The sequence below is a fragment of the Macaca nemestrina genome, chromosome 7, assembly GCF_043159975.1.
Source record: "Macaca nemestrina isolate mMacNem1 chromosome 7, mMacNem.hap1, whole genome shotgun sequence".
In the NCBI taxonomy this organism is placed as follows: Eukaryota; Metazoa; Chordata; class Mammalia; order Primates; family Cercopithecidae; genus Macaca; species Macaca nemestrina.
This window is the reverse complement of record NC_092131.1, coordinates 168,161,616-168,185,024: the sequence shown is the minus strand read 5'-3', so window position 1 is coordinate 168,185,024 and position 23,409 is coordinate 168,161,616. Positions and strand designations below refer to the sequence as shown.

At 43.1% G+C, this 23,409-nt stretch overlaps 2 protein-coding genes across 4 annotated transcripts in view; one reads left to right on the top strand and one right to left on the bottom strand.

The window, feature by feature from the left end:
* LOC105463652 (cholinergic receptor muscarinic 5) overlaps window positions 1–3,084 on the top strand; it is a 98,859-nt gene extending 95,775 nt beyond the window's left edge. For 2 of the 3 annotated variants that reach the window (XM_011710856.2, XM_071067169.1), the window contains exon 2: window positions 570–3,084. In XM_011710856.2, coding sequence (XP_011709158.1) covers window positions 646–2,244 — 1,599 coding nt within the window. In that variant the 5' untranslated portion in view covers window positions 570–645 and the 3' untranslated portion in view covers window positions 2,245–3,084. The remainder of the gene's footprint in view (window positions 1–569) is intronic. The other variant, XM_011710855.2, reaches the window with a different exon arrangement.
* Window positions 1–20,523, bottom strand: part of LOC105463654 (apoptosis and caspase activation inhibitor) — a 236,116-nt gene extending 215,593 nt beyond the window's left edge. The window contains exons 1-4 of the mRNA XM_071067170.1: window positions 20,420–20,523; window positions 17,973–18,013; window positions 16,989–17,064; window positions 14,392–14,460 (exon numbers count right to left, since the gene is read on the bottom strand). Of these exons, the coding sequence (XP_070923271.1) occupies window positions 14,392–14,433 (42 nt within the window). The 5' untranslated portion in view covers window positions 14,434–14,460; window positions 16,989–17,064; window positions 17,973–18,013; window positions 20,420–20,523. The remainder of the gene's footprint in view (window positions 1–14,391; window positions 14,461–16,988; window positions 17,065–17,972; window positions 18,014–20,419) is intronic.
* Window positions 20,524–23,409: the final 2,886 nt, after the last annotated feature.

The window sequence follows — 23,409 nt, the reverse complement described above, 5'->3', positions numbered from 1 at the left end:
CAAATCCCCTAGACGAAAACCAGGTATGCACTTGGAGTTTGTGCATTAGGGCAAAAAGAAGTGGTATAATATGGTCTTGGCTCACAACAGCACCTCAGTAATGTTTAATAATGGAGACTGGGACTATAGAATAGATACCACTTTTTCCCCAGTGCATGACAATTTAGGTATTTATCACCAGAATCTTAAAAAAAAATAAGGTCTCTGCCCTTACGGCCACTGCAATCTAAGGTGATTTAACATCCCTGCTTTCCCCTCTTTACTGCTTCTCAACAATCCTTTTTTTTTTCCTTTCCCTTCACCCTCCTCGTCTTCCCAGCCCTTTTTAAAATTGCCACAAGAGGGCAGCAGCCTCACGCAGAAGAAGGGCACTAGGCCATTAGCAGCAAAAGCTGCCATTAATGGCAGCAAAAGATGCCATTAAAAATAGGTGATCAAACTTTAGAGATGTCAGCATCTTGCTCTGAATATGTGTGCAGCCACGTTTAATATTGTTAGAAACTATAAACAATGAATGGACAAGAAAGTCATGCTGCTGTGCGGAGCTCATGTGTTTCCCTCTCTTCCAGATGCTGGCCAACAAGAGCTGAAATCGAGAACAGCCTAGAACCTAAGACTATTCTAATATAAAAATTTTGCACCAGGATGGAAGGGGACTCTTACCACAATGCAACCACCGTCAATGGCACCCCAGTAAATCACCAGCCTTTGGAACGCCACAGGTTGTGGGAAGTCATCAGCATTGCAGCAGTGACTGCTGTGGTAAGCCTGATCACTATTGTGGGCAATGTCTTGGTCATGATCTCCTTCAAAGTCAACAGCCAGCTCAAGACAGTTAACAACTATTACCTGCTCAGCTTAGCCTGTGCAGATCTCATCATTGGGATCTTCTCCATGAACCTCTACACCACCTACATCCTCATGGGACGCTGGGCTCTTGGGAGTCTGGCTTGTGACCTTTGGCTTGCACTGGACTACGTGGCCAGCAACGCTTCTGTCATGAACCTTCTGGTGATCAGTTTTGACCGTTACTTTTCCATCACAAGACCCTTGACGTATCGGGCCAAGCGTACTCCGAAAAGGGCTGGCGTCATGATTGGCTTGGCCTGGCTGATCTCCTTCATCCTCTGGGCCCCAGCAATCCTCTGCTGGCAGTACTTGGTTGGGAAGCGGACAGTTCCACTGGATGAGTGCCAGATCCAGTTTCTCTCAGAGCCCACCATCACTTTTGGCACTGCCATTGCTGCTTTCTACATCCCTGTTTCTGTCATGACCATCCTCTACTGTCGAATCTACCGGGAAACAGAGAAGCGAACCAAGGACCTGGCTGACCTCCAGGGTTCTGACTCTGTGACCGAAGCTGAGAAGAGAAAGCCAGCTCACAGGGCTCTGTTCAGATCTTGCTTGCGCTGTCCTCGACCCACCCTGGCCCAGAGGGAAAGGAACCAGACCTCCTGGTCATCCTCCCGCAGGAGCGCCTCCACCAGTGGGAAGCCATCCCAAGCCACTGACCCAAGCACCAACCAGGCCAAAGCTGAGCAGCTCACCACCTGTAGCAGTTACCCTTCCTCAGAGGATGAGGACAAGCCCGCCACTGACCCTGTCCTCCAAGTGGTCTACAAGAGTCGGGGTAAGGAAAGCCCAGGGGAAGAATTCAGTTCTGAAGACGCTGAGGAAACTTTTGTGAAAGCTCAAACTGAAAAACATGACTCTGACACCCCAAACTACTTTCTGTCTCCAGCAGCTGCTCATAGACCCAAGAGTCAGAAATGTGTGGCCTATAAGTTCCGATTGGTGGTAAAAGCTGACGGGACCCAGGAGAACAACAACGGCTGTCACAAGGTGAAAATCATGCCCTGCTCCTTCCCAGTGGCCAAGGAGCCTTCAACGAAAGGCCTCAATCCCAACCCCAGCCATCAAATGACCAAACGAAAGAGAATGGTCCTAGTCAAAGAGAGGAAAGCAGCCCAGACACTGAGTGCCATTCTCCTGGCCTTCATCATCACATGGACCCCGTATAACATCATGGTCCTGGTTTCTACCTTCTGTGACAAGTGTGTCCCAGTCACCCTGTGGCACTTGGGCTACTGGTTGTGCTATGTCAATAGCACTGTCAACCCCATCTGCTATGCCCTCTGCAACAGAACCTTCAGGAAGACCTTTAAGATGCTGCTTCTCTGCCGATGGAAAAAGAAAAAAGTGGAAGAGAAGTTGTACTGGCAGGGGAACAGCAAGCTACCCTGAAAAGTTAACGACTCCTCTCAAAAGAACAGTGACCACAGTCAACATCCTCTGAGGAAGAGCAAGCTGATTCTGGTTTGTATATTTTCAAAAAGAAAACATCTCATTTTGAGTCCTTGAAGATATTTGTAAAGGCTCAAGGTCTGTTGCCAAATGGAAGGGGTCACAGCTGCAGCAATTGCTGTCGTATTAAATGACTCTTGTCTATGACCAAGGCCATTTGATGCCACTGGAGTTTGCCAATGAAGTAAAGAGATAGGCTCATGGCCCTTCACAGGAGGAAGCACACTGGGTAACAGTGAACAGTGACTCAGGGAACTTTTGTCCCTTCTGTAGGAAATAGCAGAGACCAGGTGGAAACCTTTTCCTGTGGAAACCTGTCATAGAATTTTGTGCAGTATGTATGTGTCTATGAAGCTGTCTTGTGCCAGTGAGAACCGGGAGAATGTACATCAGTGTCACTTGTTAACAAGACTGGCTTCTAAGAATATGTATCGTCATAAACTGATCACTATCTATAATGCAGCTATTATGTGGTCTATACTGTGGTTTGTTTTCCTGTCCCTACATCTGAGTGAAGGTCTTGCTCTTCCCTTTCATATCCAATGCCAATTCCTCGTACTCACTGAACCCATGCTGATCTCCAGGGAACCATCCTTCCTCTCAGAATCCAGCGTCTGGAAGGACTGAAACCTGGTCATACCCAGTCCTTTAAAGGGGCCTCTATTCTGCTAATAAAGTCTCCATAGTCAGTTATTCTAGTTTTTGCCAGTGGAAATTTTTTCTTTTATCTAAAAAAAATATATTTTGCATTCTATTTTGTGCCCATTTGAAACCACTGATTTATGCTCTGTTCTTAGGAAGACTAATTGTGTAAGAGCCCTTCACTGGCTGAAGATTTTCTCCAGGCTATTGAATTAAGGTTCTTATATTGTTTTCAGAGATCTTGCTTTCTAATCTCTTCACAGGGCAAATCTGAGCAAAATGTGGAAAACAAATTTGCTTTTGAACTTCTTCCAGAGCCCTTTTGCAGCCTCCAGTTTCCCTTGTTCAGATCCCCAATTCACACCAAGACACAAGCAGGTCAACTGGCTGCCTCCAAGCAGGGGGTTGCGGGGTGGGGTGGGGGTGGAAAGACTTTCTTTTTTGATAGGTCCTTCAAATCAGGGCCTAAAAATGACTTCTTCATTCCTCTCCAAATTCAGTCAAAAATGAGAAGGCCAGAAAAGCACACTTGAGGGTGCGACGAAGCTGAAAATGATCTGAAAGCTTCATTTTTAAAAACAAAGTGTAGGTCATAGTAATGCATGAAAATAAAACAGTTAACATGCATGACAGCATGAGGATTATTAAAAACCACATTTAGGCCGGGCGCGGTGGCTCAAGCCTGTAATCCCAGCACTTTGGGAGGCCGAGACGGGCGGATCACGAGGTCAGGAGATCGAGACCATCCTGGCAAACACGGTGAAACCCCGTCTCTATTAAAATACAAAAAAACTAGCCGGGCGTGGTGGCGGGCGCCTGTAGTCCCAGCTACTTGGGAGGCTGAGGCCGGAGAATGGCGGGAACCCGGGAGGCGGAGCTTGCAGTGAGCTGAGATCCGGCCACCGCACTCCAGCCTGGGTGACAGAGCGAGACTCCGTATCAAAAAAAAAAAAAAAAACAACAACACACACATTTAATTGAAATCTCTGAGTGTGTATCAACAAACTGAATCAAAGGACCTTTGTGGACAAAAGTCCACAAAGAAGCAGTAGTGTGGTGCACAACAAGGATTTTAAAGATGAAGCACTCCTGTCAGACATTATTTAACTTGTTGGTTACATCTGCAGCTGGATTTAAAAATCACCAGACTTCATGTGTCTTAGTGTAGGCCAGGTCCTTTTCAGTGTCATTTGCTACGAGGATGGAAAAATAGCTGGTTTAGTTGTCCTGGGAATTAGAAATGTACCTGAGTATGGGAGAGCTTCAGCCTACCACTGAAGAGGATAATCAGTCTCTCACAGGATGTCCCAGGGAGGCTTCAGGGTAGTAGAATCTCGGGCAGGATGGGACTGGTCCCCTATAAAGATTACGTTGACATGAAACATCTTGTAAGCAGTGCATCTGCTGAGACTTTGTAAAGGGCAGGTTGACACCTGCCAGGAATTGGGTGGGAATAGTAATTGGCTCAGTTCTCCAGCACAGAGGCTTTCAGGCCTCTGTGATGCCAACTGGGTGTGACTTCATGAGCAAACCTGCTCTACCAGCTCCAGATAAACAGTTGAGTCTTCGTTTAAGGCTTTGATTCCTGACAAAGATGAAAATCCCTTCATGAGAATAGGCTCTTAAGCCCATGTTGGGCATTCACCATTCGCAGTTGAGAGTGAAACAAGCTAATTTAAACAAAAGAACACAAATCAGGAAGGGATGCCACTGAGGGTACTCTTCACACGCTCTGCACTTGCTTAGGACTTGGCCCTTTTTGTTCATCTTTTGTGAAATTGATTAAGAAGTGTATTGCTGGGTGTGGTGGTTCACACCTGTAATCCCAGCCCTTTGGGAGGCTGAGGCAAGAGGACTGCTTCAGCCTAGGGGCTCAAGACCAGCCTGGCAACATAGGGAGACCCCGTCTCTATGAAAAAATTTTTCAAATACCTGGGCATTAGCAGGGCATGGTAGTATGTGCCTGTAGACCCAGCTACTTCAGAGGCTGAAGCAGGAGGATTGCAGGAGTTAGAGGTTGCAGTGCGCTACGATCACACCACTGCACTCCAGCTTGGGTGACAGAGCAAGACCCTGCCTTAAAAAAAAAAAAAAAAAAAAAAAGAGAGAGAGAGAGAGAGGTCGATGCTTCTTTCTTTATCATTGGCTTTGGAAAGCAGCCAGTTTTGCAGACTACCAATGCCTCTTGACATAGACAAAAAATATCCCAAACTACTAGGGACATCTAGACTTCTATAGAATAGGGGCTTTAGTGGGGTCCTCAGAATGAACAGACCCAATTGTAAACTACAGGGACCTGGTGGGTGGGTGGGAGGCGCATGGCCTGACTTGAGATCTTAGGCCTTCTATGCCCCCAGTCTTCAGTCTTTGTCTATAGTAAACTGTGTATGACTTTGGCTAGTTACCTACTGGATGCTGTTACTTTGCTATCATTGTAACTTGTTTCCCCGCAACTCTGAATTTGATGGCTTGTCAGGGAATCTGTTTTCCATTCAATTTTTGGTTAAACAACGCATTTTGTCAATATTCTCAGCCTTTGCTTTGCTCCTTTGGTGAATGTCCTCTGAAGACAATACTGACGCCAGCTCTTTGTAATTGCGAAATCTGTACCCCAACCTCTGGATTAGAATCTCCAGTTGTCTACTGTAAATACTGGAATTACAGCAAAGGATATGGGGACTGGGCTGCTTTCCTGTGTTGTACTAGCACTATTGTAGATATTAAAGACATTTAACCACTATGTGCAGAGCATTTAACGAAGAAAATTGTTTCAGAGTAACTCATTAGATCCATCTATATTGGGGTCCCACACACCTTCGCATGGCCTGGCCTTTCAAGAAAGTTGGGATTGATACACAGTATGGATACACGTCCTTCTTGCTACCTTTTGTGATTCCTCCTTTCCTCTAAGTTACCAATGACCAAACTAAGATTAAATAATGATAACAAGAGATCTGTGAGTAAAATGCTTTCCCTTCCCTCTGGGACAAGGGAGGTGGGGCAGACCTCAAACCACAGTCCTTTACCGAGTGGAGACTGCACCAAAAGGGGCAGCAGCATTTCCTCTTCAACTGCGTAAAGAGTTGGTGCCCCAATCACTTCATTCCCATTGTAAGTGATACTAATTTCCATCTTCCTCATATCGTTTTACTGGTAAAGTTCAAGATAATGTAAACTCTTGCCCAATAAGGACCCCAGATAGAGAGTGTGAGGAAGAAGTGAAGTAAGTTTAATGGTCAAAGAAGAAGCTAGAAGCAATTAAAAACAAAACTTTTTTGAAATCATTTAAAATGTACAGAAAACTTGCGAGAGTAATAAGAAGACTCCTAATGTCCTTCACCCACATTCCTCATTTAACATTTTGCCACATCTGTGCCTGCTCTCTATGTGTGTGTGTGCGCACACATTTTTTCTCAACCATTTGAGAGTAAGTTGCAGACATCTTGCCAGTTTACCACTAAATACTTCTTGAGTGTGTATTCCTTTTTTCATTCTTTTTTTTTTTTTTTTTCAAGACAGGGTCTCACTCTGTCACCCAGGCTGGAGTGGCAGCTTCGACCTCCCAGACTCAAGTGATCCCACCTCAGCAGCTGGGATTACAGACGCACACCACCATGCCTAGCTAATTTTTTTTCTACTTTTTGTAGAGACAGGGTTTCACCATGATGCTCAATCTAGTCTTGAACTCCTGGGCTCAGGCAGTCCCCCAGATCGGCCTCGCAGAGTGCTGGGATTGCAGGCATGAAGCACCGCATCTGACCTTAGAGTGTGTATTTCTTAAGAAGAAGATGATTTTACATAACCTCAATACAAATATAAATATCAGGAAATTTGACATTGTTACAATGTTATTATGTAATCTACAGTCCACACTCAAATTTTCCTAGTTTTTCTATTTGGAAAACTAGTAAATGTTCATTATAAAAATTTATTTTCCAGCTCAATATCTAATCCAGGATCACACATTGCATTTAGTTGTCATGTCATGTTTAGACTTATTTAATCTGTCTACAACTTTTCTGTCTTTCATGATATAGTCATTTTTAAAGAGCACCTACAGTCCAATTTTTAAAAATAATTTCAGCTGGGCGTGATGGCTCACTCCTGTAATCCCAACACTTTGGGAGGCCAAGGAGGGTGAATCATGAGGTCAGGAGCTTGAGACCAGCCTGGCCAACATGGTGAAACCCCGTCTCTACTAAAAATACAAAAATTAGCCGGCCATGGTGGTGTATGCCTGTAATTCCAGCTGCTTGGGAGGCTGAGGCAGGAAAATTGCTTGAACCTGGGAGGCAGAGGTTGCAGTGAGCTGAGATCATGCCACTGCACTCCAGCCTGGGCAACAGAGCAAGACTTCACCTCGAAAAATAAGTAAATAAAAATAATTTCATCAGTTTGAGGCTATCTGATATTTCCTCATTAGATTCAGTTTAATTGTTTTTGGGGGACCAAGAGTATCACAATGCGTTATTATGTTCTCAATGCATTACATCGGGAGGCATATGATGTTCTATCTCATTACTGGTGATGTTAATATTGATCAATGTTTTAAGTACACTAACCTTTTAAGTAAAGTTCCAAGATTTGTTTATAATTTTTTAATCTTCAGATTGAAGGGATATACTCAAATTACTATGCTCAATAATTGCTTTTGTTAATTTTTTTCATTCAGTGTGGTTATATTTTTCATTTGAAATCAATTGGGTTTGCTCCTATTTATATTGAATTTTAGAGTCTTCTCCCATAACTGTTTATTTAATTTCATTTTCTTAAGTAAAATATTAATATTGTTGAAAATCAAAATGATATGAGAAGATATACTCAGAGACGTGTCACTCTATCCTTTATCCCTTCCATCCCATTCCCACGTGTGTTAGTCTGTTCTTACACTGCCATGAAGAAATACCCAAGACTGGGTAATTTATGAAGAAAAGAGTTTTCATTGACTCGTACAGTTCTGCATGGCTGGGGAGGCCTCAGAAAACTTACAATCATGGCCAAAGTCACCTCTTCATAGGGCAGCAGGAAAGAAAATGAGTGCCAGCAGGGAAGATGCCAGATGCTTATAAAACCATCAGATCTCGTGAGAACTTACTCACTATCACGAGAACAGCATGGGGGAAAAGCGCCCCCAGGATTCAATTACCTCCCACCAGGTCCCTCCCACAAGACATGGGGATTATGGAATTACAATTCAAGATGAGATTTGGATGGGGACACAAAAGTCAAATCACCCTGTCCTGTAGATAACAAATTTTCTTCAGTCTCCGGTTTATCCCTTCTTTGTTTCTTTTTTTTTTTTAATCGAACTCTTTTAGCCATTTTTGTATCCATATTTTAAAATATCCATGTAGTTTTATTTTAATGTTTTTAGTTTAACAAAATATCTACTGACTTTCTACCAAGAAAAATAAAGGTTTGATTCTTACATAGTGATGACTACTTCCCAAACAGCCACTCCTCTGGCCCTCAGTTTACAAAGCTGTGCATAAATGGGTACCTCTATGAAGTGATCACTTGGATACAGGGTGCTAGAGCTCTCCATCGAGCTAAGGATGTGGGTCCTACAAAAGAAGACACAGTCTAAGTCTTGGAGCATCTACTAATACTGAGAGCTATGAATACACCAAGTAGAACAAGTTGAACAACTCTGGAGACACTAATAACAGGCAAAAGACTGACACTGTTAAATATTCACATTAGACTCAAAGAGGGCACAGACAGTATTATTCTGCAATAAATGTCACTGTCCCCTATCTCCCCTGATGAATTACTGTGCATGAGGTGGGACAGACTGGAGTTAAAACCTTACATTTATCTGTGATCTGTGATTAGGCAGAGAAAGCCAAGGCCTAACTCTGCTCACTGGGCTTGACTACCACCCTGTGTTAGTGTGCTTCGCGTCAATGCATCTGTCCAAAAAGTCCTGACTTTTAATTTCATATGGCTCTTGAACAAACCTCATCCCACCCACCAGATGCCTCCAATGACGCCTTCATGCTCCTGCTAAGAATAGTTCTCCAAAGGGTGTTACTTTCCCAGTCCCTGGCAATGATTTTCTGACAAGGGTTATCTTGCATGAATGGATCTTTAGTGGTGTCCTAGTAAAGGAATGGGCACCCTTACCTTCAACAAAGAATGGCTCGTACTCAACTCACTTACCCCAATATTACTAGTTGGTGCTTAATTTTAATTTTATTTTGAGACAGGGTCTCGCTCTGTCACCCAGGCTGGAGTGCAATGGCATGGTAGCCTCCATCTTCCAGGCTCGAGTGATCCTTCCGCCTCAGCCTCCCAAGTAGCTGGGACTACAGGTGCATGCCACCATATCAAGCAAAAGTTTTTTGTTTGTTTGTTTTGTTTTGTTTTGTTTTGTTTTTTAGTAGAGATGTGGTCTCTCTATGTTGCCCAGGATGGTCTCGAACTCCTGAGCTCAAGTGATCCTCCTGCCTCAGCCTCCCAAAGTGCTGGGATTACAGGTGTGAGGCACCATGTCCAGCCAGGTGCTTATTTTTAGTAGTTCCATGTGTATCCAAACACGGGTTTGTAGTCCAGCCACTTTCAATCAAAATCCATAAAGCTATTGATCACGATGTACTAACTACAGCTCAGTTCCCCTAGTATACCATACAGTGCACTACAGTGGAAAACAAGGGGCTGGAAGACAGCAAAGAAGAAAAAGTGATACAAATTTAAACTGGTATTTGGAGGACTACTCTTTCTCCCTAAGAAGCTAGACTTCCATGAATAAAAAATCCTTTGACAGGTCCTTTCATACCCAAAAGACAGGGCTTATCAATAAGAGTCAGAAACAAAATGAAGTCTTTAACTCAGAAAACTAGACTAGGTTATCTTTTATATTCACTATATGTTATAATATAGTCATTAATATATTAATACATATTTTCTGGCCAGGCACAGAGGCTCACGCCTGTAATTCCAGCACTTGGGGAGGCTAAGGCAGGAGGATCACTTGAGGCCAGGAGTCTGAGATCAGCCTGGCCAACATAGCAAGACCTTATCTCTACCAAAAAAATGTTTTTAATTAGCTAGGCATGGTGACACCCGCCTGTAGTCCTAGCTGCTCAAGAGGCTGAGGCGGGAGGAACTTTTGAGCCCAGGAGTTTAAGGTTATAGTGACCTATGATGGCACCATCTCTCTCCAGCCTGGGTGACAGAGTGAGACCCTGTCTTTAAAAAAATAATAATAATACATATATTCTGAGAAAACAAATAAGCAAATAAAAAATTACCTTGGCCCGGCACGGTGGTTCAAGCCTGTAATCCTAGCACTTTTGGAGGCCGAGGAGGGCAGATCACGAGGTAAGGAGTTCGAGACCAGACTGACCAACATGGTCAAACCCCACCTTTAGTAAAAATACAAAAATATTAGCTGGGTGTGGCAGTGTGCTGTAATCCCAGCTACTCAGGAGGCTGAGGCAGGAGAATCATTTGAACCCAGGAGGTGGAGGCTGCAGTGAGCCAAGATCACGCCACTGCACTCCTGCCTGGGTGACAGAGCAAGACTCCGTCTCAAAAAAAAAAAAAAAAAAAAAATTACCTGTAATTTTATTTCATTTTATTTTTTGTTTTATTAATTTATTTTTTTGAGACAGAGTCTTGCTCTGTTGCCCAGGCTCTGGAGTGCAGTGGCCAGATCTCGGCTCACTGCAAGCTCCGCCTCCCGGGTTCAGGCCATTCTTCTGCCTCAGCCTCCCAAGTAGCTGGGACTACAGGCATCCGACACTACGCCCAGCTAATTTTTTGTATTTTTAGCAGAGGTGGGGTTTCACCGTGTTAGCCAGGGTGGTCTCAATCTCCTGACCTCATGATCCACCCGCCTCAGCCTCCCAAAGTGCTGGGATTACAGGTGTGAGCCACCGCACCCAGCCTGTACAGACACTTTTTAAAACAAACAGAGCTGCTAAATACTGTTTAGCAATCCTCATGCTCATATCTTGCAGAAAATACCTGGCCATTCAAACTCTGCAAAAGCAGAAAATCACAAGGCTTCAAGTAACGTAAGGAGCTCTTTTTTCTTTTTTTGAGACGGAGTTTCGCTCTTGTTGTCCAGGCTGGAGCACAATGGCATGATCTTGGCTTACTGCAATCTCTGCCTCCCGGGTTCAGGCGATTCTCCTGCCTCAGCCTCCCGAGTAGCTAGGATTACAGGTGCCTGCCACCACACCCAGCTAATTTTGGTATTTCTAGTAGAGACGGGGTCTTGCTATGTTGGCCAGGCTGGTCTTGAACTCCTGACATTGGGTGATCCACCTGCCTCAGCCTCCCAAAGTGCTGGGATTACAGGCATGAGTCACCACACCTGGCCAGGGAGCTCTTATCCATAACTAAACATAGATTAGAAAGAGATTACTTCTGTCCTTTTCCATGTCTGTTACATAAACCCAGTACAGCTTAGTCTGCAGGAACTATTTCTAGTGGGAATTCTTGAGAAAAAACAATTACCATTTGTAGGAACTTTCTTTCTTTCTTTCTTTTTTTTTTTTTTTTTTGGACAGAGTCCCGTTCTGTCATCCAGGCTGGAGTACAGTGTCACAATTTTGGCTCACTGCAGTCTCTGCCTCCCCAGTTCAAGCGATTCTCATGCCTCAGCCTTCTGAGTAGCTGGGACCACAGGTGCACACCACCACACCCGGCTAATTTTTGTATTTTTAGTAGAGATGGGGTTTGACTATGTTGGCCAGGCTGGTCTCGAACTCCTAACCTCAAGTGATCCACCCACCTCAGCCTCCTAAAGTGCTGGGATTACAGGCATGAGCCACTGCACCTGGTCTACAGAGGAACTTTAAAAAAAACAAAAACAGGCCGGGCGCGGTGGCTCAAGCCTGTAATCCCAGCACTTTGGGAGGCCGAGACGGGCGGATCACGAGGTCAGGAGTTCGAGACCATCCTGGCTAACACGGTGAAACCCCGTCTCTGCTAAAAAATACAAAAAACTAGCCGGGCGCGGTGGTGGGTGCCTGTAGTCCCAACTACTCGGGAGGCTGAGGCAGGAGAATGGCGTGAACCCGGGAGGCGGAGCTTGCAGTGAGCTGAGATCCGGCCACTGCACTCCAGCCTGGGCGGCAGAGCCAGACTCTGTCTCAAAAAAAAAAAAAAAAAAAAAAACAAAAAAAAAAAACAAAACAAAACAAAAACAAAAACAGAAACAAAAACAAAAAGACAACAACAACAACAACAACCAAACAAAAACAAAAACAAAAACATATATTTAAATTTTAGAATAACTATGTTAGTTTCCTAGGGGTCTAGTAACACAGTTCCACAAACTGGGTGGTTTAGAACAATAAAAATTTACTCTTTCACAGTTCTGGAGGCCAGAAGTCTGAAATCAAGGTGTCAGCAGGGCCATGATCCCTCTGAAGGAACTGAGGAAGGATCTGTTCCAGGCCTCTCTCCCAGCTTCTGGTAGTCTCGTGTTCCTCAGCTGTTAAATGTCCATCTTCTCCCTGTGTCTCCTCATATCATCTTCTCTCTTTGGTGTCGGTCTCTGTGTCTCAATTTCCCCCTTTGGGGATATCAGTCACATTGGATTAGGGTCCACCCTAATGACTTCATCTTACCTGTATTACCTCCTAAACACACTGTTTCCAAATACAGTCACATTGTGAAGTACTGGGAGTTAGGACTCCAACGTATCTGTTTGTTGGGGGGACACAATTCAATCCATAATAACAACCAAACAAGAAAAACACTTTCCTTTTTTATAGTTGAACAAACTGCAGACCAGTGATGGGTAGTATTGAATGGAAAGGATTGCCCAGGCGCGGTGGCTCATGCTTGTAATCCCAGCACTTTCGGAGGCTGAGGCAGGCGGATCACAAGGTCAGGAGATTGAGACCATCCTGGCTAACACGGTGAAACCCTGTCTCTACTAAAAATACAAAAAAGTAGCTGAGCTTGGTGGCGGGCACTTATAATCCCAGCCATTTGGGAGGCTGAGGCAGGAGAAGGGCGTGAACCCAGGAGGCGGAGCTCACAGTGAGCCAAGATGGCACCATTGCACTCCAGCCTGGGCGACAGAGTAAGACTCCATCTCAAATGAATGAATGAATGAATGAATGAATGAATGAATGAATGAATGGAAAGGATTTCAGAAACACCACTGCAGAGATATGCAGTGGCCTTAACTACATTACAGAGACCTGGCAGGACAAGGCAGTCTCTACCAGCATAGGACAGTTACCTAGTATATTTCAAATACATGTTTGCCTCTGCTCTCCTCACATGAAAAAATACAGAAAACTAGAAGTATGGAGCCAAATTTTCAAACTCCTTCTATGTGCACAAGGAGCACCTCTGGAGTCTTTAGTTCTGCACATCTTGAGCCTAGATGAAGGTATATATGCGGAGAGTCCAACTCAAAAATTCTTCAAAAAATATTGTTTTCCCTAATTCCCACCATCACCTTTCTGGAGCCATAAGGGTTTAGATCTCAAAATAAGCCATAATAAAGACCTTAGGTTCCTTCCAGATACATAAAGGTAGGGGGAAAAAAGGACCTTAGGCTATTTATTTTTATAACCTGGATGAATGAATCACTTGATCCTGACAAATTTCTTAAAGGTGCTAATAAAAGTGCTAGGGTTTTTATCCCCACAATGAATATGTTTCATTCAAAATCAGTAACTCTTGTTTTATTTTTACCCACAATCATTTGTTCTTTCTCTATTTCTCACTGGTGCCACCTTCTGCAAATGCCTCAACCTTTCTGTCCTTTTTTCTTCACTGTATTAGTCTGTTCTCAAGCTGCTATAAAGAACTGCCTGGCCAGGCACAGTAGCTCACGCCTGTAATCCCAGCACTTTAGGAGGCCAAATCACAAGGTCAGGAGTTCGAGATCAGCCTGGCCAACATGGTGAAACCCCATCTCTACTAAAAATACAAAAATAAGCTGGACATGGTGGCATGCGCCTGTAATCCCAGGTACTCTGGAGGCTGGGACAGGAAAATTGCTTGAATCTGGGAGACAGACATTGCAGTGAGCCAAGACTGTGCCACTGCACTCCAGCCTACGTGGCACAGTGAGACTGTCTCACAAAAAAAAAAAAAAAAAAAAAAGAACTGCTTGCAGCCAGGCGTGGTGGCTCACGCCTGTAATCCCAGCACTTTGGGAGGCCGAAGCGGGCAGATCACGAGGTCAGGAGATCAAGACCATCCTGGCTAACACGGTGAAACCCTGTCTCTACTAAAAATACAAAAATTAGCTGGGCATGGTGGCACATGCCTGTAGTCCCAGCTACTCAGGAGGCTGAGGCAGGAGAATCAGCTGAACCCAGGAGGTGAAGGTTGCAGTGAGCCAAGCCAAGATCACACCATTGCACTCCAGCCTGGGCGAAAAAGCAAGACACCGTCTCAAAAAAAAAAAGAACGAACTACCTGAAACTGGGTAATTTATAAAGGAAAGAAATTTAATTGACTCACAGTTGCACATGGCTTGGGAGGCCTCAGGAAACTTACAATCATGGTGGAAGGGGAAGTAAACACGTCCTTCTTCACATGGCAGCAGGAGAGAGAAATGCAGAGTGAAGAGAGGGAAAACCCTTTATAAAACCATCAGATTTCATGAGAACTCACTGTCACAAGAACAGCATGGGGGGGACTGCCCCCATGATCAAATCACCTCCCACGAGGTCCCTCCCTCAACATGTAGGTATTACAATTTGGATTACAATTCAAGATGAGATTTGAGTGGGGACACAGAGCCAGACCGTATCATTTACCATCTTTTTATATCCAAGAATCACCAGCTAGGCAATCTAGTTACTCCTTTGTTTGGTTACTCATTTGTTCAGCAAATAGTTATTGATCTATTTGGAAAGCTTGGGGATGTGGAAGGGAATAAGACACTGTCCCTGTCCTCTAGGGACATAGACTAACAGAATGCTGGATGGAACAACTACAGCAACTACAAAGAAAATTGCCCCAGTGGTGGCTGAAGGCCATGCTCCTCCCCAAGATCAAGCATTTTCCTTCTCCAGGCCTCTTATTCCTTGCTGTTTGGCACAGAAGGAAAACTAGCACTGAAGCCTAAACATATAGGCTTGAAGAGGAAGGGTGACTGAGGAATGACAAGAAGAATGTGGATAACATCCAACATTCCACTCACAGGATCTCACAAGCATAGGCCTCTGATCTTTTTTTTTTTTTTTTTTTTTCCAGTTTGGTTCCCAGTTCCTGGACTATGTGCCAAGGTACTGTGCTTTTCAGAAAGAAGACTTGCCCGGTCTAGATATACTTCTTATTCCATAATCCAACTCCTTCTCAAGGGAGGAGCAGAGGTCAGGTAGAAATACAAAGAAATTAGAGTTTTCCATAGAATTCTCCAAATTTTCAAAATCAAATACATACAATCACACACATTACAGCACAGCTTAAAGCAGTGAAGACAGAGTCTCAAGGCGGGAGCAGCTGGTTCACAGTAGGAGTGCTGAGGGCCTACCAGGAATGAGGAGAGCTCTGAGAGGCTTTGGAAAAGAGCAGAAACCTCCCTTCCAACCAGTTCCCACCAGCTCCAAAGAGAATGGAGGGAGAGAAACCATCTTTATGCCACCGGCCTCTGCTGGGCCACATCATTTAAATTTAAAGATTTGAGGTTGGGCCAGAGGTAGGCAGAGAACAAAGAAGGAGGGAAGACAAGGCTTATTTTCCCTCCAACTAACATATTCTCTCAAAGTTTCTGGGACTCTGAGATTTCTACTAAAGATTCTAGGCTTTCTTGGCAATGATTTTCATATACTAGTTTGCTCAGAGACCTGTTATCAGTATATCATGACCAGATGATCACAGCCAGTCACAGCCAGCTTCAGGTCTCCTTAAGAGGGAGTCCCTCCAGAATTGCATGATTTGCCTGTGTCAATCACATCTATTTTAGGTGCCTTAGGGGGTACTATTTAAAAGATGCTTATAGCGAATCCTTTGGTAAAGTGAATAATTACCTCTAGGCTTCAACTAGAAGTGACTGGAAGTGACAGGAGTCATTGGAAGGAGCCTTATGACTTCAGCACTTTACTTATTATTAATGATCATTAGCCACAGTCACTACCATGTTACTCACAAGATTCAAACCCAAGCTGGCCTGGCTCCCAGTCTGTGTTCAGTTCCATCTCATCGTCTCAAGCACACTGAACACCATACACAGGGCTTTCCCTCACGATTTTTCCAGAGAGAATCAAGGTATTGTCCTCCAGAAGATAAGGTGAGTTCAGGCCTGCAATGCAACCAGGCGATGTCTGCCTACCTTTTTTGCCTCTCTTCTCTCCAGCTGTACTGTTCTTTCAGTTCCTTCAAGAGCCAAGCTCCAGGCCCACCCCCACTTCAGCTCAGACTAGGAAGCACCTCATTCTTATCCCCCTCTTCTCAGCCTCAGCCTGAGTAATTCCTAGTCTTTCAATCTTACCTCTGAGTCACTTTTTAATGGAAGTGCTCTTACATTTGCCCTCTACCCACCCATTCCGGTTCCCCATTTATGAGCTTTTTTTTTTTTTTTTTTTTTTTTTTTTTTGAGACGGAGTCTCGCTGTGTCTCCCAGGCTGGAGTGCAGTGGCGTGATCTCGCCTCACTGCAAGCTCCGCCTCCCGGGTTCACGCCATTCTCCCGCCTCAGCCTCCCAAGTAGCTGAGACTACAGGCGCCCGCCACCACGCCCGGCTAGTTTTTTTTGTATTTTTAGTAGAGACGGGGTTTCACCATGTTAGCCAGGATAGTCTCGATCTCCTGACCTCGTGATCCACCCGCCTCAGCCTCCCAAAGTGCTGGGATTACAGGCTTGAGCCACCGTGCCCGGCCAACCATTTATGAGCTTATAAATGACTTTTTCTTGGTAGCATCTATCAAGGTTTTCATTTGATACTTATGTGTGTTTGGTTGATTCAGTGTCTGTGTCTCCCTCTAAATGCTCAGCTCTGAAGTCAGAGTTCATGCTTATTGTGCTCATGATCGTGTCCCCTCACCTAATAGCCCTTGGCACATATGTGGCATAGGTACTTCACAATGTATTCTGTACTAAATAAGTATGCTTACCTGAGAAAGGAGATGGTTACAAGGCAAGGTTCCTGGTTTTTGTTTCTTCCTGTATTCTTAGTATCTTTGTGATTCCCTGAAAAGTACAAACTTAATTCACCATGGGTCTCTGATGTCTGTCCTTGTCTAATGATTTGAGTTAGGATCCCAACACTATGATAGAGCTGTATGTACGGCAGCCACCCCAGAACTATTTTAGAGGAGAGATTAATATTCTTCCTACCCTTCCTTGAGGATAGGACTGTTGTACTACTGGTGCTTTATAGTCCAAGGAGCTTAGGGTCCAGGTAGGGAGGTCAGAGAAGTAGACAAGTACTCTCAGAAAATGAAGTGGTATCTATATAATAAGATAAGCGCAGGCATGAAGGGGGACAAAGAGGCTCTTATCTGATCCTCATGAGCATCTGGAAGATTTCTGTAGAAAGTCCTAAAAAAGATGTTAGAGGTTGATAAGGGAAAAGAATAGGCATGGGGTAGAAAGCTAAGGTGAAGAGATACTCAAAAAGGTTCAGAGGTGAGAGAGCATGGAGTTTTCAGAGGGGAACTGTGAATAATTTAAGATATATAGGGAAGTGGCAAGAAGTGAGTCTGAAGGAACTGTGTTCAGGGGCCAAAGATGTTTGTCTTGAAGTCCAAGAGAGTCAACACAGGGTTTAATTGATGAGTGACCCCATCAGATTTGCCTTTTAGAAACATCTTTAAGATTAGTGTCTAAAGCTCCAGTTACCAGAAACTAGGACTACAACTACTTTCTCTTGGAAGTCAATTTCTCTTGACTACACCACTGCTTTCTCTCTAAGGAGAGTTTTGAAGGAGAGAGACCAGTCCCTAGATCATGCCAATAGAGGTAGGAGGAGGGTGGACAGGTTGGAAGAGATGTATACCATGTGTTGACTATGGGTATATTAATGTTTTTCAGTTTAGCATGTGAGAGCAGTACTATAGAAAGTAGTTAACAGTTTTCTCCAGATTAAGACCACTTACCCACTGATGAGTTTGGGAAATTGTTTAACCTGTTTCCTCATCTGAAAAGTAAGAATATTAATCATTATAAACTCGAGAACTTATATGCCTTATCTCGCTTATATGTGGAATCTAAAAAAATTAAACTCATGGAAGCAGAGAATGAAATGGTGGGTTGAGGGGTAGGAGAAATGGGAAGATACTGGACAAAGGGTACAAACTCTCAATTATAGGATGAACAACTTTCAGGGATCTTAACTACATCATGAGTGATGACGGATGTGTTAATTAATTTGATCGTGGTAGTCATAATACAATCTATATCAAATAATCACATTGTATACTCTGAATATAATCAATCTCTATATATTATTTTTAAATATTTTTAAAAGGGAATGAAATAAATTTACATTCATAAATATGAAAATTTTGATTTAAAATTTATCTAGGCCGGGCACGGTGGCTCAAGCCTGTAATCCCAGCACTTTGGGAGGCCCAGACGGGCGGATCACAAGGTCAGGAGATCAAGACCATCCTGGCTAACATGGTGAAACCCCATCTCTACTAAAAAATACTAAAATCTAGCCAGGCGAGGTGGCGGGCGCCTGTAGTCCCAGCTACTCGGGAGGCTGAGGCAGGAGAATGGTGTAAACCCGGAAGGCAGAGCTTGCAGTGAGCTGAGATCTGGCCACTGCACTCCAGCCTGGGCGACAGAGCGAGACTCCGTCTCAAAAAAATAAATAAAATAAAATAAAATAAAATTTATCTAAAAGAGGTACAAATATGAATCAATAGATTATTAAATTTCAGTGGAATTAAATGCCTTGTCAACAGTTTTCTGTGGAAATGCTGTGTATAGCTGGTTTTTACAGTTCCACTCATTCCTCCAGTTTACTGTTTGACCTTAATTTACTCCTTCTTCTTCTCAGGGTTGCTTGCCTGGCTGGCTCAGTCCTACCAGACAGAAGCCACTGTGGAAAGCTTCAGTTCCCCTAGGCGCCCATACTAAGGTCGTGTTACCATGAACAAAAGAGATAAGCTAATATTTGGAGCTATTTGGGGAGCATTTTAAAATTTTAAATACTTCATCTTTTACCAAGAATATAAAAACAATATCCATAATTTACAGACACCATTTGAATTTTACCAAAGCTACCTTCAAGTTCTCCTGAGTAAAAGAAACATTTAAACCAAATGGATATTCTCACCAGCTTTATAAATTTTTTGGAAAACTCTAAATAATGAAAACAATCACACCTAAATTGCAGAAGAGCTCAGTACAACTGGCCCTGTCTCAACATACTCCTTGAACTGAATTAAAGGACTCGCTCACTAGCTTCTATTGTGTTACCTGAAATTGGTGCTTAGCAGAATTTTTCCTGGGTTTAAATACAAAATGGTACACACATAATTGCAACCATGCAAATGTATGTCTATATGTGATCTGAAAGGCAACAAGCAAAAATGAAAATAGTGGTTTAAAATATTTAATAAAAATATTTTCAGTAACAGTTTTTAAACAGAAGGTACTCTAGTTGAGCACTTAAAAAAAAAAGAAACAAGCCGGGTGTGGTGGCTCACACCTGTAATCCCAGCACTTTGGGAAGCCGAGGTGGGCGGATCACAAGGTCAGGAGATCGAGACCATCCTGGCTAAAACAGTGAAACCCCATCTCTACTAAAAATATGAAAAATTAGCCGGGCGTAGTGGCTGGCACCTGTAGTCCCAGCTACTTGGGAGGCTGAGGCAGGAGAATGGCATGAACCCGGGAGGCAGAGGTTGCAGTGAGCTGAGATAGCGCCACTGCACTCCAGCCTGGACGACAGAGTGAGACTCTGTCTCAAAAAAAAAAAAAAAAGAAACAAAAAACACTCAAAACTTCCTGAAAGTCTGAGTGACTACTTAAATGAAAAGCTCTCCTTTATCTTTATGGACATTGCTTATCAGGCCCTTCAAACCCTTCCAACTACTGAGAAGTATGCTGTATGATAGTATCTGCCCTCCTGTCAGAGAAATCATAAGGGAAAAATGGTAAGATGGTTTTCTACTCAGGGCAGGTTAGGTAAAATCCTGTATCTTTTCAAAATGTGAACCAGATCTGGGTGAAATCCTGAGGTTTTGGCTCCTAAAAAACGGTTTGAAACTTGGGAGCAATAGAGATGTCCTGGAGAAATCATCCTGGACGCTCAGGACTTTTTGGCAATAATGGACAGCAAAATTTGTTTTGCACAAAGTCACTATTCAGATTTAATTCAGTAGATGTGAAAAATTGTAAAACATAAATTTTACATTTAAAAGAAGATACATAGTGACCAGGCATGGTGGCTCATGCCTGTAATCCCAGCACTTTGGGAGGCCAAGGCAGGCGGATCACTTGAGGTCAGGAGTTTGGGGCCAGCCTGGCCAACATGGTGAAACTCGATCTCTACTAAAAATACAAAAAATTAGCCAGGGGTGGTGGCACTCACCTGTTATCCCAACTACTCGGGAGGTTGAGGCAGGAGAATCGCTTGAACCTAAGAGGCGAAGGCTGCAGTGAACCAAGATGACGTTACTGCATTCCAACCTGGGTGACAGTGAAACTCCGTCTCAAAGAAAAATAAATTTTATATATATATAATAATTTTTTAAAATAAATAAACGAAAGGAGATACATATAAACCAAATCTAACAAAGGCGCTAAAGAAGAGCAAAACAATACTTTGTTCCAAATGGGAAATAGCAGAAAGAACCCAATGAAGTAAAATAAGGAAGCCAGCAATGATCATATGGTTCTTAAGGGTAGGAAATCCTAGGACTGGGTTAAAAGTATAACAGAATTTGAGATTTCAAATTTGAAATTTCAAAAAGAAATTTACAGGTCTAATCCAAATCCTTCCATGTATAGATGAGGAAACTTAAGGTCCATTTATTATTCATCCAACAAACGTTTATTGGTGTGCCTATATGCTAGATGCTAGAGATAGAACAAAGACCAAGACAAGACATGGTCCAGGAAAGTGACTTGCTCAAAGTCACAAAGCAAGTTAGCAGCTAACCAGGGGCTCTGCACTAAACCCCATATTGTCTAATAATATACAGTCATTTCTGTGCCTGTAGGCACCTTAAGCATTTTATGATGGTTCTATGAATATATAAGATTTTCATACACAACTGATACAACATTTCATTGGGGTATATATTATATTCAGAGGTAATATGATAAGGGGTATATATAATGTATAAGGGATATATATTATATTCAGATGCTGTTAGAATCCACGTAAAATAACCACAGTTTCTTATGTAGCATATGAAATGGTAATTTCCTTCAAAGTGCTTCCTAATTTCTTAGTCATTAGGTGTTCCATGTGCAAATATTGACAATCTAAATTATCAAATTTTTATTTATTTTTTAAGTTTGAGGGTACGTGTGAAGGTTTGTTACACAGATAAACACATGTCACAGGGTAAATTATGACATTTTAAAACATGATTTCTGGTCATATGACTCTTACTATGTCTCCTTTGAATTACAAAGGAGAATGTCTTTTTTTAAACTTAATGTTAAAGTGAAAATTAGAACACTTTTTTTTTTTTTTTTTTTTTTGGAGACAGAGTCTCGCTCTGCCATTAGGTTGGATTTCAGTGGCGCGACCTTGGCTCACTGCAACCTCCACCTCCTGGGTTCAAGCAATTCTCCTGCCTCCACCTCCCAAGTAGCTGGGACTACAGGCACGTGCCACCACGCCCAGCTAATTTTTTTATTTTTAGTAGAGACGGGGTTTCACCACGTTGGCCAGGATGGTCTTGATCTCTTGACCTTGTGATCTGCCTGCCTGGGCCTCCCAAAGTGCTGGGATTACAGGCGTGAGCCACCACACCCAGCCTAAAACACTAATTTTAAGTGAAAATTAGAATACTAGTTGAATGAATGACATTTAGCTAGTGTTCTAACACTTTATTTTCAATAAATGACTCGATTTTAAAAGACCTATTTCTATCATTGACCTGTTTACCCGTATAATCATTCAGAGCTTAACCAGTTTGGTAACAGTGTATATAATATAGAGACACTTAATGTTCTGCATCAGAACTTTTTTTTTTTTTTGAGACAGAGTCTCAGTCTTGTCACCCAGGCTGGAGTGCAGTGGCGTGACGGCTCACTGCAACCTCCACCTCCCCCAGGTTCAAGCAATTCTCCTGCCTCAGCCTCCCCAGCAGCTGGGATTACAGGCGCCTGCCACCAAGCCCGGCTAATTTTTTGTATTTTTAGTAGAGATAGGGTTTTATCATGTTAGTAAGGCTGGTCTCAAACTCCTGACCTCAGGTGATCCACCCGCCTTGGCCTCCCAAAGTACTGGGATTACTTACAGACGTGAGCCACCATGCCCAACCCAGAACTTATTTCTTTAAAAGAAAACACGTACCTCATTTTTAAATGAACAATAGCACCTAATACAAAAGAGAAAATTGAGTTTGGAACCTACTCTGGTTTTTTTCACTGATTTAATAACAATACAGGAGTTCTTTAGTATGGGAGAGAATAGGAGCCCTTGACTAGAAGCAATACTGTGGCCTGAGAGTTAATTAAAATAACCCGAAAGGAAAAGGTGTGAAAATGTAACTTATTGAAATAAAAAACTTTTGAGATACTCCTGATTGGAAAGTAGTTATTTGGCCAGGCACAGTGTCTCACGGCTGTAATCCCAGCACTTTGGGAAGACAAGGCAGGCGGATCACCTGAGGTCAGGAGTCCGAGACTAGCTTGGCCAACGTGGTGAAACCCTGTCTCTATTAAAAATACATTAGCTGGGCATGGTGGCACACACCTGTAATCCCAGCTACTTGGGAGGCTGAGGCAGGAAAATCGCTTGAACCCGGGAGGCGGAGGTTGCAGTGAGCCAAGATCGTGCCCTTGCACTCCAGCCTGGGCGACAAGAGTGAAACTCTGTCTCAAAAAAAAAAAAAGAAAGTAGTAATTTCTCTTCTAACATCTCTGAGAAGCTATGATCAGAAAGATGAGGGATTTGAAAAGCTACCTGTGTTATATATCTCTATTACAATATGGAGCTCTAAGGTGGATTCCCCATCCTTAGGCTCTAGAAGGCTCTCCTACTGTTGTACTTCTTTCCCCTGGCCATTCATTCTCTGTTATTATTTGTCCTCCCTCCCTACATAATAAGTTCTATCAAGGAGCACTTGGATATTATCCATATCTGTACTCTACCTTGCATCACAGCACATAGCTGGTACTCAAAAATTGTAAAACGAATACCATAGATGGCAACCCGAATAAAAAAGTTGATAAGATCTATTGTGATTCATATGTCCACACTCTGAAACTAACTGTAATAATAAGAAATTGAAACTACATCAGCAACATATGGTTCCACCTCAGATTATCAGGGAATTCAATGGCACAGTAGAACTGAAAATTTTGAAAGCTGTGGCCGCATAGAAAACCATGTGCATGCTG